This window comes from Cinclus cinclus, chromosome 2, assembly GCF_963662255.1.
Source record: "Cinclus cinclus chromosome 2, bCinCin1.1, whole genome shotgun sequence".
NCBI lineage: Eukaryota > Metazoa > Chordata > Aves > Passeriformes > Cinclidae > Cinclus > Cinclus cinclus.
The window spans coordinates 51,729,891-51,750,170 of NC_085047.1; the positions used below are offsets into that span (position 1 = coordinate 51,729,891).

The window sequence follows — 20,280 nt, forward strand, 5'->3', positions numbered from 1 at the left end:
GCGGCAGCGGCATCGCTCGTGCCGCCGTCCGCCCCGCGCGCCGCTCGCTCCCGCCGGGCCGCACCGCGCTCGGCGCCGCCCGCGCTCCCGGCTCCGCGGCGGGGAGGCGGCCCCGGCCGGGCAGCCCTCGGCTAACGGGGCATCGGCGCCCATAATAATCCCTCATTATAGCGGAGCGGGGGAGCGGCTTCTGGGACGGTGCCGGCGCCTCGGGCCGGCTCCCTGCGGCCCCGCCGGGTGCCACTGCGGTGGATGCGCGGCTCGGCCCGGCCGGGCGGGGAGGCGACGGCGGCAGGTGCCGGTAACGGCGGGGGGTAAATGGCGAGCGAGAAGCCGGTGTCGGGGCCGGACCCGCAGCCCGCGGGACTTATCTCCGTCGGGGCCGGCGGTGGAGGCGGAGGCGGCGGCAGCGGCAGCAGCAGCAGCAGCGTCGCGGTGATGGGGGAGCTGAGGGCGTCGGGCTCCGGGTCCGTGGTGCTCCCCGCAGGGATGATTAACCCGTCGGTGCCGATCCGCAATATCCGGATGAAATTCGCTGTCCTCATCGGACTCATCCAGGTTGGGGAGGTCAGCAACCGGGACATCGTGGAGACGGTGCTGAACCTGGTAAGCGGCCGGGCACCCCGCCCCGGTGACGCCCCGGCGGGCACCGGCCCGCGCAGCCCACCTGCTCCCGGGGCTGCCCCTCCGCCCCTGTGCCGCCCGACAGGGACGTGCATCCTCCAAGCCCCCGTGTCCCTCCTACACCTACGGTCCTTCTCCCACCATCCTTCCTTCCCGAACTCCCCGTTAATCCCGCGACCTGCTCATCTCGTCGTCCGTCGTGCGTGTGACAGAAGCCCCCTCAGCGCTCCCTAAACTCCAGGCAGGACCCTACCTAGAACAGACAGGCCACTCTTCCCCTTCCCAGTCCCTCGTCCCGGCCACCTCCTGCAGAAGTGTAGCGTGTGCAATTTACAGTGCGAAATTTAACGAGATTAAGTAATTTGCAATTCTGTGTTATGGACCCTGCCCTTTAACCTAGTAGCTTCCTCTTGGGAAGAAGAGTGGCATGAATGTAGTATCTGTTTTTAATTGAAAAACGTTAAAAAAAAAACCAAACAGCCTGAGCTGGTATCTTTTCTTGGAGGCTCAAACATGTGAAGGGTTTAACCCTGTTAGATCAGAGCTAGTTGAGCATTTTATGTAGAGGAAGGGGGAGGAGGGAGATTTTTGCAAGGATTTAATGTGCTTTAATATCTGTAATAAAGAGTTACTTGTATTGCAGTGTTGTATTGGGTTGCCCATGTTATGTTAATAACCTGCCCTGCTTTCCAAAACACATTCTTGTCTGCAAAGTAAGTGTTGTTGCTACTTTGGTCCAAGGTCTGTGCCTTGCAAAATACTACTGTACAGAGGTAAATAGCTGAAACAAGGAGAAGATGCTAAAATGTAGCCCCTTAGTCAGCTGCTCACTTCATGGAGTGAAAGAGTTACTGCAGGACTGTATGACTTAATGTTTTTGCGCTACCTACACCAAAGCCTGAGGAACCTACAGAAGCCAAGCGAGTACATCTAAAAATGAATCACTTTCAATTACGTGCAATTTGGTGCTGTTCCTGAATGCAAGATTTGCTGCAGAAAAGCTTTTGGAGCAGTTCTGTCAATGAAATACCCTCAAATTTTGCACGTGAAATAGGATAGAAAAATGACTGCTCAAAACTGAATGGCAGTTAATTGTAACTGCCTTTGTTTCATATGAGTTTAATGCTTCTAACCTCCAATCATTTTATACAAAGTCATGTAAAGAATATATTTTGTTTCAAACACTTTAAAAAGATGTATTCTTCTGTCTGACAGTTATTTGCATTTGACCTACCACAGACCAAATGGAAAAGCTGCAGCATGCAGGGAAGGATGTAATTTGGTCAGATTATTTTAAGATTTATAGTTTATCTGAACACGCAGGGTTAAGACTGATAGTTTTGTGAATATGTCAGAGCAGTAATCTGGTATATTTCCCATTCCTCTCTACAAGCTGTTTGACAGCTTGAAATGTGACTTGTAAATTTCATTTTTTAGTTCTTTGTACAAGTGTGGTACAAGTCATCGTAACTTCATTGGTTTATTACCCATTTCTTTAAACGTAGCACTCAAGTTAATGACGTGCAGTTATTTTATTAACTGGCTTTGTATAGATTACGACAGATACAAAGATGTTTAATCCTTTTCTGGTTTTCTTTCTTCTTTCATTCTTACTGATATTTAAGCTCATTTTAATTCTAGCTGTTAGTGCACCAGCAACTGGATTAACATTGGTTTGTCTTTGGTGGAGAGGTTGAGAGTATGTTTTGTTATCTATGTGGAGGACATCCATTGCTTGCATATAAAATAGACCTGCTAATAAGTTCCTGTTGCTGAAAACAATGTTTATATTTTAAAATAAACACAAAAGCGTTTAACAGTTCTCTCAGCACTGGGAGACCTATATGAATGTGAAACTGCTTGTGAGTCTGCTGCAGCAGCGTTGCATCCTGGATCAGTCATTACTTAACAGATGGACTCTAATATACAACAGTCAGTATTCCCAAAGCAGAGAGAGGCTGTATTGTGTCTGTATTTTTTTCTTCTCAGGGCAGTATATATTTCAAAATTATGTTTTTATGTTTTAAACTTAATTTACTCACATATGAAACAAGCAGTGAATATGGCAGGTGCAAAGTAAAGCTGATGGGATATGTCTAAACTACTAAACATTGTCTCATTTGATATTAAGGATTTTAGTAACAACTTGAAATAAAGTGCAATTTTCTCTTTTGGAAGCATTCTTCGGGGGGTAGCTGGGGGTAGAGAGAACTGTCTGATTTGGTAATTTTGTTGTTTTGTTTTTCTTCAGTCTTTACCTGTTCTACTCCTGAATGAGTTTTGATGCAACTGTGATAATGAGTGAACAGTGATCTTGTTTTGATGATGTTGATAGCTTAAGTGTGTGAGAGAAGTACAGGCTGTACTATGCCGTATTGGGTTGCTATAAGCCATTTGGTAATAACTTTTTAGTAAAAGAATTCTGCATTGCTGAGATGTTTTATTATCAGAAAGAATCAGAAGTTAAAGATGGAGACTCTTTTTAAATTTTGTTTTCTGAGATTATTGCTGTCTTGAGTAAAGCTTAAGTAAGTCTATTTACTTTTCCTGCACTTACATGGAAGCAGCAGTAAATGTCCGGGACAAAACTTTGTTCTGGTGTGCCCTTGTCAGGGAGGTCGTCACTCTTCTTTCTTGTTAAGTTGTGCTTTTAGAGTTTCTCTTGAAGAGTTTTAACCTTTAAATGTTTGTTTTGATGGCCACACACTGTGATCTCTCGTGCTGCATTTTGGACCTAACTCGTGTAGTACCTTCTGGTACTGATGGACGTAGTGATTTATTGTATCTGTGAGGTAAGGAAGCAAATTTTTTGTGGTGTTGAAAATCTTTCTGGTCCAGTATCTTGTTGGATTTTCAGCTTTGTCAAATTTTAACAGTGAACTTTCAGCTAAGACAGTATTTTCTTCTTGGGTATGCTTCCATTGTTTATGAGATTAGTTGCTTCTCTTGGTGGTTTTCTTAGTGTTTCCTCAGAATTTTCAGTGTTCAAAGTTCTGTTAAACTGGTGAACTTGTTTAATGGTGTATCACTTTGTAGCATATCCAGTATTGCTTGTATTGTTTTTCATTGTGTGGTATCGTAGTGAAAGACACAATGGAGAGAGGGTTTATCCCTTTATGTGCCAATGTCTGTGAAAGACTCAGTTATCCTTAGAAAGACCTGCTGGCATTAGTACTGTGAAGGTCAGAAGTTATTAAGAATCTATGAGCTGAAGGTTTTTAAAGAATGATTTTATAGAATATAGTATTCTTTTTTGCATTTCTGGAGGTAGGTGGGAATGCTTCATTGTATCACATGCATTCTTCTGTGATGGTGCTTGTTTTGGTTTTGTTCCATGGGTTTAAAATGAATTCCCAGTCTCAGCATGCACTCTCTGTGATGTGTGTTCACTGACCCTTGTGTACTGCAAAGCACCAAACTAGAAAGGGCTTTCTTTAAAAACAGTGTAAACCTCTAATTGCTCTAAGGGTTTTTTCTTTGGGGATATTTTGTCACCAGTACTGTACTTCTATTGATGAGGAGGCCTTTTCCCTTTGAACAGCTCTGTTAGTTTTCGTAGGGTACTGTCAGTGATTTATTATTGCATGGTAGATGTGCTTGTTGCTGTTAGAGTGATTTTTAAAATAAAATTCTATACCATGTGCTCCAGAAAATGTGATATTAAAGTGGAAGTGGGTCAGTCTGTCTACCTGTATTCTTCTATTTTTTCTACTTTTGGTTTTCTTGTTTCTTAGTGCAAAGTTTCCACATATGGCTATAATTTGCTTTCTTTAATATACCTTGACTGGTCTTTCCTTCCATTATTTTACTGACTTGCTTTCTCAGTTCTCTGCTTTACCAGTATTTTAATGGTCTTGGGAATTTTTTCTTCAGTGTATACTTTGAACTGACTCTTGTTTGGCCATTCTTGATCAAACACAACTATGTGAGTTGCATTGTTTCTTAGCTTTTACAAAGCTTTCTCTGTTCCAGTTTGAATTTCCTAGCATTTGTGATTTTGGGTTTTGTAGTGCTGATTCAATGGTAGCGCACAATAAGCAAGGTGAATAGGAAGATGAATGTTACTAAAAAGTTGTGACTGGTGCTTAAACATGCTGCTCATTTTGCCTGTGCATCTTGAGCAGATGATGTGATGCAGATTTGAACAGATTTCAATCTGATACAGGTATAGCTGACCAGGGTTCTCCTTGTTCAATCGGGAAAGCTTTTCTATATGTTTTGTCAGGCTAGAGAGTGCTTGTAAGAAGTAGGTCAAACACCAGGCTTAGTTCAAAAAGTCTTTTTCTGTTCTTGTTGACTGCAGCCCACGCTTCTGCCTAGCTCTTCTCGTTTTCTTGGCTGTTCCATCCTACTTCAGTGTTAGTCACCCATCACAAGAGGTAAGCCGTTTTTTAGTGCTCTGTCACATTGTGTACACGTAGGAGTGGCATTTGCAGTTTCGGAGCAAATGGGTTGAATTATGTGAGAAATCCTTCTCTCCCTGCAGGCTTTCTGTAGTAGTGGTCATAAGGAAAAATGTAAAGGGAGGCCTGTGTAAGAAACATCTTTTAGTTTTGTGGGGTTTTTTCCCTCTGGTACTTCTTTTCTTCAGTGGTTGCTTGAGGGCTTTCTTAAGCTATAGTTGGCTTTGGTATTTGAGTTCTTTGAATCAATCTACAGTATTGGTTGCTGCACTGTCCCATGGCACAGTTCTACTTTTATGTGAGGAGTTAGAAGGACTTTTGTTCATTGTACACTATTGTCTGAGGAAGTGTGGGCCTCCTGAGCTGTAGCCTCTGTCACATGACTTTTTTCTTGTGGAACTAATTTTGTAGGCTTCAGAATCTTACTCCATTTTCTTGGTGAAAGCCTTCTCATTTTTAGTATAATTCTCTGCTGATAGATGGTATTAACCAAAAAAAAGTGAAGTTTGGGGAAATTTCAAAGTTGGGATTTTTTGGGGCGTTTTTTTTTGGTTTTTTTTTTTTTTTTTTTTTTTCACTTTTTGTGAGTTTTGGTTTAGGTGATACTTAAGGTGGTAGTCCTTGTCCAAGTTACTGTCTGTCCAACTGGCCTCTTGGTGTCTTGCTCATCTATCCGACTAATATTCCTATACAAGCTTCTAGAGCTGTATGAAAAGAGAGTATCTAATATGGGTGTTTGTCATAACATTCCATGGGCAGATACTTTAGAGTACTGTAGCCCTTGTCATTGTTTAATGCTTTTGTGGAAAACTTAGTTTTGGTTATAGGAAATCTTTGAATGACTGAATGTTCATTCAATTATTTTATTATAATTGCTTTTTGGGGGGCTTTTTTAATCTAATCTTTGACAGTAGGTGTTTATGGCTGAAAAGTTTTTTCAATCCTTGTATCAGTCATAAAGCACTAATGGTATCTCAGCAGGTGGTTTGGAATCTGCTGTGGTTCTTGTATGATGGGTTGATACATTTCTATAGGTTATAACTTTTAAAAATCTGTCATATTGGCATGTAACTGAGTGTTCCTTAATGCTTAACTCTGAATAGCTATTTTCTTCTTAACTTTACATCTTGATTTTACTTCTCACTTGTCTTTACAGGATTCAGTTCATGGACTATAAGGGAGGTGAATGCCTGGAGGCTTTTTTATTTTTGTCACACTGAAATAATAAAGTTGTGAGACTGGTTTTGAAAAAGCACCTGTGATCCTTGGCCTTTCCCCCTTCTCCCTCCTGATGCCCTACCTGTGTTTTATCCCTTTGCATCAAGCAAAGGGTTAGCACCTTTCTCTATCAAGATGCTATTTTTATGAAATTGTGACCTGATTCCCCATTTAAGCCATGTGTTTTACCAGACTAAGCATTTAGCTGTGTATTCGGTTATACACTAATTTTTCTCTCTGCCCTCCATATTTCCCTCGTCCCTGCTTTCACATGAGCATTTGAAGTTTAGGGCATGGCTCATAACACTGGCGAGGCTGAGGTCTAAAAAGCTGTGGTGGAGTTTTTTCTCTCATGTTAATGCTTTTCAGTGTGTTCACTCATACATCTCAGATATATGAAACACTTTCTATATTGCATCTTTAAAAAAAAAAAAAAAAATAACAACCAAAAACTAACATCCAAAACCTGCATAATCATGTCTGAATTCCTACTGAAGTGTTTGTTCCCCTTTTGCACTGTACTGAATTTAGTCAAACTGGAATAAAATCTGTGATTGGGTTAGTACCGAAACAGAATCTTTTCTGACAAATCCTGTGCGCAGTATTAACAGAATATTAACTTAATAAGCTAGTTTAAATCAACCTCTTAGTCTTACTTGTTCATTATTTGGTTCTGCACCTTTTCCATTTTGTATTTTGGCCTGTCTCAGTAAATCTATTTCAGATTAATTTGTGCTGCTCTTGCATTAGTGTACAGCATTTTATTGTACAGAACAGTGTCAGCTACCTCATATATATTCAATGTGTCTGGTGGCCTGAGGGTCACTGTAGTAGTGTGTGTTTATGCTGATGATGTTCTGTTTATTTTTTAGTGAAATTTGGTTATTCATTACTATTTGTTTTTATGGAAACAACTCATTGTGGAGCTTTGCTAATTCTTGCATAGACAGAACCCTTAAGCTTTTTTTAAGTCTGAATCAGACGTATAGATTTTATAAGGGGCAGCAGATCTCATGAAGCATCAGTTTTGAATCTGATGACCTACCTCCCACATCTGTCATGCAAGAGTTTGGCGTAGATGTACTACAGTGATACAGTATCTGATACATGATCATCAGCATAAAGAATGAAGAATTAAAAAATATTTTTTTGTAGAGAGTCACATATTGCTTCCTTAATGAAAGAAACAGCCACTTCAGCTATAGGATTAATATGGATTTCAGCTATTTGAGCTATAATTTAATAACTTCCAGTTTAAGAAGATTGTTAATGACATTAATATCTAAGAGGAAGATTATCTGTTATTTCCAATAGAGAATCACCTTGACTTCTGATCAGCCTACTGATTGTCTGCTGAAATTGCATTCCAGTAATTTTTACAGTTTAGAACGTTTTTGGTACTTTTGATGTAGATGGAAAATAATAGCCTTTGATGAATAAGTAAGTCTTGAGTAGTTTTGATTTTACTGAAGTTTTCACCAGCAATGTCAATTCATCTATTTTAATGTCAACCAATAATATGACTACCCTGCTTTGCGTTAAAATTTGGTTGCATCATTGAAATTGTTCCAACATGATAATTCACTGAAAGCTTGTATAAATGTGAGTACTGCTGATGCTGTTCAACAGCTTACAAATGCTTGGCATCTGTCTTTGCAAAATAATGTTTCTTTCACTGCCCTTTTGTTTAACAGTTGAAAGCCTTCCTTAACTATGCAGAATAAGTATTAAGTTTTGGAGTTAGCTGGAAGTGAGATATGGCAAAATATTCACTTACAAGTGAAGTTGTTATTCATATCATGCTTTTTGTTGCTGCATGGCTTTTGTAGTACTGGGACATTGTAGACAGAAGGATGGAAATAATCATTCTTTGAGCAGATTCTTCTAAACCAATGAGGCATTGTAATCAGTTTTATGTGATCTCACTTCTTTTTTTGCTTTATAAATCTTCATAGTCTGTGACAAATACTAAATTGCATAAAGTTTTCCAATTTTTATTGAATTTTGATTGTCTGTTTTAGAGCCACTATAGCAGGCTTTTTTAAAAAAAGTTTTCCTTCATAAAAAGAAAATAGTTTGAATATAAACACAAACATGAATTTGAAAACCTGTCCTTTGTTTGAGAAAGGATCCTATACAAACCTGTTGTAGCAGACTCCTTCTACAGACTCCTACTATAGAGTTACAGAAAACAATAAAATGTGCTTTCATTAAATATATAATAGTAGCCATGAAATACACGTTCAAGCTAGTAATGGACCAACTGAAGCCAAGCTGTTTTGTATTGCTCATGCCTGACCAGTCTTCAACAATATTTAGTTTAGCTCACTGCATTAAAAAAATAATTCTTGATTTTGTTCGGAGAAAAAAAAAGTCTCCCTATATAGCCATTAATGTTAAATACCTTTAATTAAAAAAAAAATATTACTTTGAAATCAGCAGTGCATTCCTGCTCAAAGTCAAATGTATGTTTTTTATAGCTGGAGGAACAGGAAAGCTGTCTGACCCTTCCAATAGGACACACACATCAGAATAGAGCTAGAGAGCTATGTCAGCTCCAGTTTTATAGCATATTCATAACGGGAGGAAACATCAACTAGTAGATTTGAAAATGCAGGGAGATTGAGCTTCCTGGGAGTCTGGAGAATGGACTTGGAGATTCATCTTTGTAAAAGGACATTAACTGCATCTGTTTAATTGCAGGAATTTGAATGCTGAGAGAATGGGTAAAGAGTTTTTGCTTGAAAAAAGAAGAAGTCCTATTTTATAGGGAAAAAAATAAGCTTAATCCCTCTTCAAATCATTATTTTTATGTCAGTAATGAAACTTAATGAGGGGCCTCTGAAAGCCAATTTTTTTGTTCTACATTTTTCTTATGGAATAAGCATTCCGTTTTGCTTATGGAATAATGAAGAAGGTAAAGAACCTCACTAAGTGCTGTGTTACACTTTCAGGGCTGGTGTCTTTTGCTGTTTTCTTGTGAGTTTGAGAGCTCCAGTAAAAGCTCAGCACCCCATATTTTTCTTCTGTTGTTCCAGTGAAATAAATTATCTGTTTTTGCAAATGGAAAGGTGTGTACTGTATTTATGAGTCGTGTCTGTGACTGATGACTTCTTGGCTGTTAATATTCATCTACTGAGTAGTTGAAACTTATGGAAATGTTGGTGTAAGGCTGCATTGGATTGAGTAAGGTGTTCCAAGCAATATGCTCAGGAGATGGAAGCTATTTCATTTTGCTGTTTCCCCTTGAGACTTGTGGAGCACTTGTGCTATACTTCAGTCTCTGGGGTTCTGAAAATCTTCTTTGCTGTTTCTTTTGTATCTATACCTTCAAAGAACATGAAGAAGCCTGTCTTTTGTTTGTTTTGTTTTACATAGCTTATTAAGTGATTTGAAAGACTTACCCACTCTGTTTTTCATAGAAACGTTGCAGTCTCCATTGCATCTTTTGATACCTTAGACAGCACTCTGTGAATGCAGAAACAGAGAGAAGACCTTGTTAGAGTTGAGTCTACTATCCAAGGGTGAAGTGAGTTGAATCCATCTGGAAAAAAACTTTATCATGCTCCCTTGGGTTCATAGACACCACTGAGAAGGGTCTGGCTCCCTTGCATCTCCTCCCTGCTCACCCTATCCCCTCTCCAAGTACACATTTATAAGATCTCTTCAAACCTAATCTTAAGGCTAAATAATCCCAGCTCTCTTCAGCCTTTCTTTCTATGTCAGATGCTCCAATCCCTTAATCATTCACACATTTAGATCTTTATTCTCCTTGTGCAGATAAGAAAAAGTGGGAGGTGGAGTCTGGGAAGCCTTTTAATTATAGCAATCCTCTTCCTCATATCACAGTATGAGCTGCAGTATCTACTACAAATAATCCAGTGCCTAACTCAGCAAAGGACAATTTGCACCACATGCACCCAAGAAGGAAAACAGACCTTGGTGAGCCACAGCAGTGAGCATTTGCTTTTCATTAGTTGTGCCTGCTTGCTGATAGTCTTGGAGGAAGTGTGAAGCCAAGTCTGTCTGTTGGTTCTGCAAATCACAGTTATGGTTGTATTATTTCTTTGATTTATGCTTTATTATGCTTATTTTTTTGATTTCAGAAATATAAAATGTATCTACATTTAATATTTTGCTGAGAAACTACAAACTTAATGGCATAGTATTAAGGAAACTGTGGCTATTTACGTATACTATAAATACTGTCTTCTTCAACTAAGTAGAACGAAATGAAATTAAACTAGAAGAGTTGTTAGCATAGTTTTCAGAGCTATATGTTGATATTAGAATGAAAAATAAAAATACAAACTGTAGTATAGAGCCAAGGTTGTTGAAATTCTTCATTGGGTTTGTCAAAAATAATAGATTCATGACTTTATATATAGTCGAAAGTTTATATTTTAAATATTGAATAGCACTTCATGTGCATATAACTGTATGCAACTTAGAAACTTTAATATATGAAATAAAGATGATTGTGTAACAAAATTTTTATAGTTCCATGTTTCATGAACAGAAAAGCATTTATTCAAAGTAACTTATAATGTACAGTAATAAACACATTGTAACTAGAACAATGTGTAGGCTTAGTCACTGAGATGTAGTCAGTCTTTCATAGCTGATACTGCAGAGTATTTGACATTTTAAACATAGTGCTCACTGAAAAGGAGCTGATGCAGTCTTTAAAATGGATCAGTGAAGTTGATAATTGCAGGTATTTTCTAAAACCCAGAACTAGGTTATTCCCAGGGCTCACAGTTGTGATGATTTCCCTAATTATTAGTAAAAGGTTTTGTTATACTTTCAAGGCCAGGTTGAATGGGGCTTTGAGCAACCTGGTCTACTGGAGGATGTCTCTGCCCATGGTGGGGGGGATTGGACTTAGATGATCTTTAGGGTCTCTTCAAAACCAAACTGTTCTGTGGTTCTGTGATGATTCTGTAACGATGGAAAATGAACTATAGTAAAATAGTTTGTTTGCTTGCATATTATTTCCATAATAAAATGCAATTACATTCTACTTAAGAACAAAACTCGCGTAGTTGCATGTCCTGTTTTAGTTAAAAAGTAGTTTTCAAGTCTGTAATCTGTTTTGTCTCTCGAAGTTATAGTGTAAACTTTCCCTTTTTCAGAAAATAGCTCAAACTAATGCAAATACATTTATAATGTATTAAGAATCTTTAGTGCACCTAAGAAGAATCAGGAAGGATGGGAAAGGGGGGAAGCAGAAGTTTAAGCTAAGTGAGACTGATAACTTTTAGGCTATTGAAGCTGATATTTTTCCAGCTGAGTCTTTAAAGAAAAATAAACAAAAACAAAACAAAAAAAACCCAAAACCCCAAACAAAGGTGTATCAAAATTACCTAAATTGTTAGTTGTTTAGATGAAGTTCAGCTATTGCAAATGATACCATCAAAAGGAAGCTTTACATTAAAAAAATAAAAACTTAACAGCATGATGGGAAAAACCTGAGTACAACAGGTTATCTTCTTTCAGTGATGCAGTGTCTGCCTGGATTTACAGAGACCTTGAAATGACTTGTTACGTGATGTTTTATTAATTTTTGAGGTGTCTGAGGTAATTATCACCATCTGTTAATACCAGTGTCTAAGCTGGCATGTGGGTTTCAAAGTGCTTTGTGTTGAAATTTTTAAGTAAAAAAAAAAAAAATAAAAAAGTTAAAATTAAATATAGTGAAGTGGTTTGAGAGTGTAAATAGAGAATACTTTCTATAGTCAAGATTTAAACTCTTGGATCATTTGCTGCTTTGGTTTGTGGTCCTAGCCTGTCCTCGGAAGTTAGGATGGTTGCAAGTACTTGTAACGGAGTTTTCCTCATGCAGGATTTAGGACATAACTATCTTTTCAACTTGATTTAAATTAGCAGAGGTCTGTTTCAGCCGGAAGTTACTTCACTCTGAAAAGGAAGCAGCGCATGTATTGTTTTTTATTCTGGCCAAGATCAATCCTAAATGCATCTTGTACCAAAAATCTGGTATTATCCAGAAGTGCAGAAGAAGCAGTAAAAGTCTTGAAGTGTCATTACAGTTTAAATAATTTCTGGAGGTCAGAGAAATCGTGGGAACACCTTGTTTAAATTATTACTTCAAAATTTCTCTCTCATATGCTCTTTGTGGAGTTACAGTAGATTTTAGGCCTTCTTTACTAAGAATCTGGTGAAGCAACCTGAACTTTTTTGAGCATGAAATTTGGGTAGTTTTTGCTTAAGCAGTACATCTGAAACGGCCATGTATGTTTGTTGCATTAGTTTTTGAAAAATCACAGGTTTAAAAATTATCTTACGTATGCATTCTGTAGAGCATGAATAGTTAAGGAGACCATATATTTCCTACTACAAGTGGGACGTGGCACAGCTACAGCCAACATGAATTTTGGTTTAAAATTTCTTTAAGAAATCCTGAAGATTGCCCAGGAGATAGGGAGATTTGTGGTCTAAAAGCAATCCTAACTTAAGAAAAACTCTGGCATTTCTATTTATTTAGGAAATGGAAATCCAGCTAAATAGTCTATACTTAGTGTAGCAAAATGAGATCTTTAAAACACTATAATGAAAGGCTACTTGAGCATTATTAAAAATTAATACAGCCAAGAGAGTTATTGAGAAAAGTGGCATTTAGCAGTAATTGTTAATACATTTTGGTACTGCTGTATGGTAAGTAGCTTCCAGCTTCATAGTTTGTGTTCTGTTTCCCTTGTAATATTTTTCATTATTTTTCAGTGGTCTTTTTTTTTCTCATATAGTTTTAAGTTAAGAATAACCATTCTAGGTCAATAGGTTTGTACTGTGACTGAAAACAAATACTTGCCTGAATCTTTTATTGTATAAGCATCAAAATAAGCTGTAGAAGAAAAATACTTTAAGTAATAAAACTGGTCTTTGGGGAGTAGAATGTCATATAAAGAATTGTATTATGATGCTTCATGGGGATAATGTCTGGGGTAATGCTCAGTTTTTGAAGGTGTGGGGGTTTGGGGATTAGAGTGGTATAATTGTGGTCTCAGAGGATATAGTGGGTTTGTGTGTCCAGGCTTTGGTAGTAGGGGGGGCTATAGGGGTGGTTTCTGTGAGAACCTACCAGAAGCTCCTGATAGAGCTGGTGCCGGTCAGCTCCAAGACAGACCCATCAGCAATGGTGGCAGTGACTGCGGGCAACAGATTTGAAAGGAATTTACTGCAGCAGAGTGATTGCACTGGAGAGAGGAGTGAGAGTGTGTGAGGGGAACCCAGTATACAGCAAGGTCAGTGAGCGAAGAGAGGGAGAAGGTGCTCCAGTTGCTGAAGCAGAGAGGTCCGTGAGGAGCAGAGATCCACCTGCAGCGTGTGGAGGACCAGGAAGCAGAGGGGTACCTAAAGGAGAAAGTTGGCCCCATGGAGAGTCTGTGCTGGAGCAGGTTTTCTGGCAGGACTTGTCATCTCATGGAGGACCTGTGCTGCAGCAGTCTATTCCTGAAGGACTACACCCTATGGAAGGGACCCATGCTGGAGCAGTTTTTGTAAGAACTGTAGCTTGTGGAAGGGACCCATGTTGGAGAAGATCATGGAAGAACGTGTCCTATGGGAGAGACACTGTGCTGGAGCATGGGAGGAGAACGAGGAGAAGGAAGTGATGGAGACAATGTGAAATGGACAAATGACAGCCCCTATTCCTTGACCCTATTCATCATTTGGGGGAAGGAGGGAGAGAATTTGGGAGTGAAGTTGAGCTTGGAAAAAAAGGAAGAGGGATGGAGTAACAGTGTTTTCAGGTTTGATTTTATTTATAGTTGTGTTACTCTTGATTTTTAATAATTTTGTTTCCTCAAGTCATGCCTGTTTTTCCCATTATAGTAATTGCTGAGTGATCTCCTTGCTATTATCTTGACCCGTGAGCCTTTTGTTGTATTCTTCTCCCCCTCTCCAGCCAAGGAGGGCAGTGATAGAGTGGCTTGCTGGCCACCAGGTGTAAGGAGATACAGTAAACCTGTAGCTTAGATACTTTTGTTTGCAGCTGTAAACAGAATTAGGGTTCTGTGCAGGGATTGATCATTATACACTACTAGTAATTTGTCTGTATTTCAACAAACAGCTGCTTTTCAGCTTTTGAAATGTGGACTTTCCTAATTGCAATTGATATGTGCAGTGGTGAGGTATCATTAAAAAAAAAGGTGATTGTTATTTTTGAGTGATGAATAAGACTTAGCTATGCCTACTGGCTGTCCTAGGTGCATTGCCATTTGTGATACCCCATGGAATCTGACTAGTTATAAGAACTGGCAGTGGCACTTGGCTCTTTAATAACTCCACTGTTACCTCTGAAAAGTCTTGTTTGTCAGAGATGAATCAGCTTGTTCTCCCATGCAGATTGCTGAATGTCTCTCTTCATATATGTGAAGCTATTAAAAGACTTCTTGGAGGACAGTGATACCAGTGAACAGTTTGTATTAATTTTATTTTGTCACTAATTCCACATTCCAATCCATATGATATGGATGAAAGTGCTTACATTTGATGCTCTATAGCTTTTAGTTATATATCTTGGGATTATTTCCTACTGACTGGCACCCCTTGTATGACACACCTGCTGGAAACACAAGCCCAGATTTCACACAGAAGGCTCAGAACTTGCATCTTGTAGGATTTGTATCCTCTAGCTACATTGTGTTTAAAGCCCCTAGCTGAACAGAAAAAGGCCTATATCTATTCACATTGTGACAAGTTCATAGTAGGTGACATGTTTTACCCTCACTTGTAATATTACAATTAGGTGTGTTAAAGAAGAAATTAAATGTTTTCTTTTTCAAGCCTTATCAGACAGGTACTGCTATTAAAAACTTCCTTGTATAGCAGAAAACTGTCATTTAGTTGTTAAGGTGGTAGACCGGTAAGTTACAATTTAAAACTAACAAGCAAATGGATGGGAATTTTGTAAGTTTGTCAGTTCTGGATATATTCAAAATGCGTCCAGCTAATTTAAAATTAAGCATTACACTGCCATGGCACACTTACTGGGGGATTTCTATTGTAAAGAGGAAGGCTGGAAGATTTTTCTTTCTTCGTGGAAGAAAAGATCAGGGTCATGTTTGAATGCCTTCCTTCTTATCACTGTTAAATAATATTTTCTATTTTGGTTGACTGCCAGGGTCTAGTAGGTATGTGTGTGTTCTGCCCGGAAACATTGGATTGTCTTTATCTATATTTGGTAGTTATACCGTGGATGCTTACATAAGATTTCTTTGTGCAGGTGAGATTGACATTGTTTAATTTTGTGTGCTTTTAAAATTGCAGAGCCATTTGTTTGTCCTTGTACAGGACCAGTTAAGACTTTCACAGATGTCTGGCACATTTAATTGCAAACTATTTGAACTGCACACACACTGTTTAGTTGGATCATATTTTCTATTTTAAAAATTGATGTCACAAATGAAAGAAAATGGAATGCCTAGTAAGCATCAGTAAATTTAAAATGTTAGTATAAGTATTTGGAGGCACTTCTATGGTATGAATGAAGTATTAATGTAGATGTTGTTATTACGCAGTTTTGAATCACAGGATTCTGAAGTCTTAAGAGATAAACTATGAGCATTGGTTAAAATGACTTTAAAAATAGCCTTGGATCAATTACAGAATGCTAAATCATGACTCACAGAACAATTTGAAATTGAAGGCCTCTGATTATTGGTGGTTAAAAGTGGGGAAGCATGTACTCAGCAGTAGGCTCCGGGGGGGGGGGGGGGGGGTACATGAAGGAACACATGCAGATCTAATTTAATACATTTAAAAATAATGGGTTTTTTTGGGTTGCTTGTTTTTAAAAAATGTGGCATCACTGCATCTCTTGTTCTCAACAAGTGATTCTTGGTTGCCTGCGTTGGTGTCACATTACTTACAGGTGAAGAAGATTTGCTCCTTTGAGAGGAAGGGGCTCTGTAGAAGTGTTTGCAGTCAAAAAGTAACTAAAAAAGCTACATATCTGTCCTAAATAAGATAAAACTGGATAAAAAGGGGCATACCTGTTTAGTGAAGCACTGTTAATTGTTCTAGACATTTACTGGCCAGTGATTTATCATTGTTCACCTAGTTGGACTTTAGTTTTTCTAGAATGGAAATTTAAAATAATAATTTGTTAGTCCTGTTCCATCTTCAATGTTTAAATAAGATAGCATTTTTTAAATCTTCCTTTGATCTTCAATAGCAATAGTCAGTATAATCCTTATCGTAAGTATTTCAAACAGTGGTTTATGGCTTTGCTTTCAAATTAAATAAAAATTGAATTGTCATGAAAAGCAAGTTTCGAAGATGCATTTCAATGACTCTTAGTGGAATACAGGATAGATATTATTAGCAAAGGAAGCAGAAACAAAGTATCTGATGCAAGCTTTGAGTCAGTCTTTTTTTGTCTTTGTAGGCCTGTTCAGTTTCCGTAACTTCACTATTACAGTTTATCAGTAGTTAAAATGATTTTTTTTCTCAAAATTCCAATTTTAAATCATTCTTCAATGTCAGTATTATTGCTTTGAATGAAAGTAAGGCTACCATAGTCTTTTATCCTGAGTAAACATTACATTTTTCTTTACTTAAATTTTTACGAGCATCAAAGCTACATCTATTCTAACATGATTTTGGGCTAGTTGTTTGGTTGGAATTTTTTCTTAATGGATTTCAAATGAAAAGTACGCAAATATTTGTAACTTTGCATCCCTTAAAACAAAAACCATACTTTTCAAATAATCTCAGTGATATTAGAAACATGAAGTATTTCTTCTGGCTGGAGTATTTCAGCAAAATAGTCTTTCATGCAAATCTTTGGTGTGCTTACATTAATCGTACTAAACTACTTGTCATATAGAACAGTGAAAGATCAGTTTAAGGATTGTGGGCTGATTTTGTTCTTTGTTTGATTTTTGTTTTAATTTCATTAAAATTTTATTTATTATAAAAGTTTTAATATCCTTAAAATACTTATGAAAATAATATTGACAAACTAAAAAAACTCCAAAATCACAAACACAAACATGTAAAGAAATAACGTTCTTGGAACTAAAATTTAAAGCAAACTATTGCTATAATGGGTTACTGAGGGGCAAGGAGGAAGTCTCAGCTCTGGTTATGGTCTGTTGAAGTTTTCTTTTCATATGGCTTTGGGATCAGTCTTTATAGGAGGAAGAGGATTTGGGTGTGTTGGACAAGAAGCTTGACATGACCCAGCAAAGTGCTCTTGCAGTCCAGAACAACCATATCCTGGGCTGTATTACAAGGAGTCTGGTCAGCAGGACAAGGGAGTTGATTCTCCTCCTCTACTCTCATGGGACTCCTCCTGAAGTACTGGGGCCTCTAGCATACGGAGGATGGCAGCCTGTTGGAGCAAGACCATGGGAGGGACATGAAGATGATTGGGGGCTGGAGCACCTCTCCTGTGAAGGCAGGCTGAGAGAACTGGGTTTGTTCAGCCAGGAGAAGAGAAGGCTCCAGGGAGATCTTACTGCAGCCTTCCTGGCACTAAATGGGGCTTACAAGAAAGCTGGAGAGAGACTTCTTACAAGGGCATATAGTGTTAGGGCAGGGGGCAGTGATTTAATTAGGTATTATGCAGAAAGTCTTTACTCTGATGCTAATGAGGTAGTGAAGCAGGTTGTCCAGAGAAGCTGTGGATGCCACATCATTGCAAGAGTTCCAGGCCAGGTTGGGTGGGCATTTGAGCAACCTGGTCTAGTGGAAGATATCCCTGCTTATGGCATACAGGGGTTGAACTTGATAATCTTTTAAGGTAGCTTCCAATCCAAACCATTCCATGTTTATATGAGCACTCTGGTAGATGAGAAATGGGTATTTAATTTGCTTACAGGCTATAAATAGAAGCTGCAGTATGTCCTTCATGTCCCTCTTGGGAATCGCTTTCTCTGGGATCAGTTTTATGTTCAGGGCTCAGTTGGAGTATGCATTCAGTCTATTCAAGGCCCTTAGTTAGTGATCACTTTTGTATTTTTCCTAATTCCTTGGTGAGTGAGATTTAAATGTAATTGAAGTAGGTAGTAGAGGAGCGCTTGTGACCCTGTGTAGGACTGTGTGAGGAAGTGTGTTACTGTTGTTTCAGTTGGTTTAGCCTATTAGCTAGGATTTGTAAATCTGTTGTGTTTCTGAAATACCTGCTGAGTCAGAAGATGAAGGAGGTTATCTCTCATCTGAGCTTCATATTTCTTGTAAAATGGAGTTTATGGGCTAGGTATCTTTCTTTCCTAAACTTGTTCAAAATCTGGGAAGGGTTGCATGGGTTCCAGATTCAAGCATGAGTTGTGTTCGTGGGTGTTGGTTGTCATCAGATTGAGATGCTTCTTAGACTGTGAACTGCATTAAGGTTGGCTGTGTTGAAGCTTTCCAACATGAGCACTTTTTTATCTGCTGTATCCTCTCTTTCTCCACACTCCTTCCATGCCAGGATAGTAAGTTGCTTACCTTTTCAAGCAGGTTCTACTTCCATGGGAGCTGAACTTCACAGTCAGTAGATTGTTAGCTATTCGTTTTTTGTTTCACCTTTTCAATGAACTGCTGTCTCCACTGGAAGTATTCCTAGCTTTAATGGTAGGTTACTGACTTTTTCTCCAGTAAGACTGGAAAATCGGATCACTCATTCACAGTGAGGGTCATGACTGAATTTCTCCCCAGATGAGTTTAATTTTTTTCTGTTTTGTTCACTGCCTGTCAGAGGCATTCATCTGTATTCTGGATCTGAGGAAATTACTTTCTTGCTGGGACAAACCAAAGTGTTGAATTTGCCATGTATTTTTAAAGATGCAGGTGTATTTGTCTAGAAGATATCAAAATTACGTTCTGTTATGTCAAGACTTCATATAAAGCCATGAAAATGGATTCTGTTCAAAGTTGTAAACTTTTCCTTATTGGACATCAAAAGGTTGCCACCTGGAGGTTTTTTATATTTTTTGTCAAGCTGTAGTCAAAGTGTGTAGTCAAAAAATACCTGATAACAATGCTTTTTTGAGAAACAGTTTTACAATAACTTTTTGCATGCGTTTTGAGAGATACTTCCTGTGAAATCATGTGATACTGCATAAGGATTGCTGTTTCACTTGGAACAAACTCTTGTTTCTGCCTTAGTGATTTAAAAATAAATAATTAAGACTTACAAGAAGTTGCTCTTTTGAGTATCATAGTATATGGCTGTCAAGTTGGGAAATTCAGATTTCCTTCTATGAAACTTCCAGCATGACAAGATCCTAGATATTTTGCTGAATTATTTTTTTTTTCATTCTACTGAATTAATTTAGTGCTTTGGCTAATGCAGATGAGCTATTGTGATGTGATAGTATTAGTGGAAGAGTGCTGGATATGTCATCATGCTCCAAGTCTTTATTGATACTTAGCTACGTCTAGGCTTTGATTGCATCTTTGGAACAGAGTTGTCTTGTTTTTCATATAATCTCTATCAGAAAAAGAACTCACATTAGCTATCAGTGCTGGTAGCAGGGTCTGAGAAGACCACCACAAGTGTCCACGTGGTATTCATTTTAGAGGAAGTTGCTTCAGATTAGTTTTTAGCCTAGTCCTGTTAGCAACTAAGACTTTTTTTTATGTTGAAGGTCTGGAGTCCCTCAACTTGACTTTTGCTACTAATCCTAGAGTGCATCTTTTATTTTAGTCATCTAAAATATAATTTGGACACTTCAAGTTCACATTGTGATATGAAGATGAAGCAGCCTAATAAAGCAAAGGCTGCATGTGGAAGGAAAGGAAAATAGAAAATTTATTCTTTTCTTCCTGTCAGCAGGCAATGTCCTGCCATTTCCTGGAAGAAGCACATGTAGCAGCAGCTCTGAAAGGCCAACATTGTTATAACAAAGGCCCTCCTCCTCCTTTCTCATAGCTTTAATTGCTGAACTGTTGTCATATGGTATGGAATATCCCTTTGGACAGTTGGAGTCAGCTGTCCTGACTGTCCCCCCTCCCAAGATCTTGCCAACCCCAGCCTATTGGCCGTTGGGGTGGTGAGAGGGGACAGTGTTGGAGAGACAACCTTGAT

General features: G+C 38.5%; 1 protein-coding gene across 4 annotated transcripts in view; it reads left to right on the forward strand.

Annotated features, from left to right (window-relative positions):
• The first annotated feature begins 318 nt into the window (after window positions 1–318).
• The window catches only part of NBEA (neurobeachin), a 448,312-nt gene continuing 428,350 nt past the window's right edge, over window positions 319–20,280 (forward strand). For all 4 annotated transcript variants that reach the window (XM_062487643.1, XM_062487641.1, XM_062487644.1 and 1 more), the window contains exon 1: window positions 319–606. In XM_062487643.1, coding sequence (XP_062343627.1) covers window positions 319–606 — 288 coding nt within the window. The remainder of the gene's footprint in view (window positions 607–20,280) is intronic.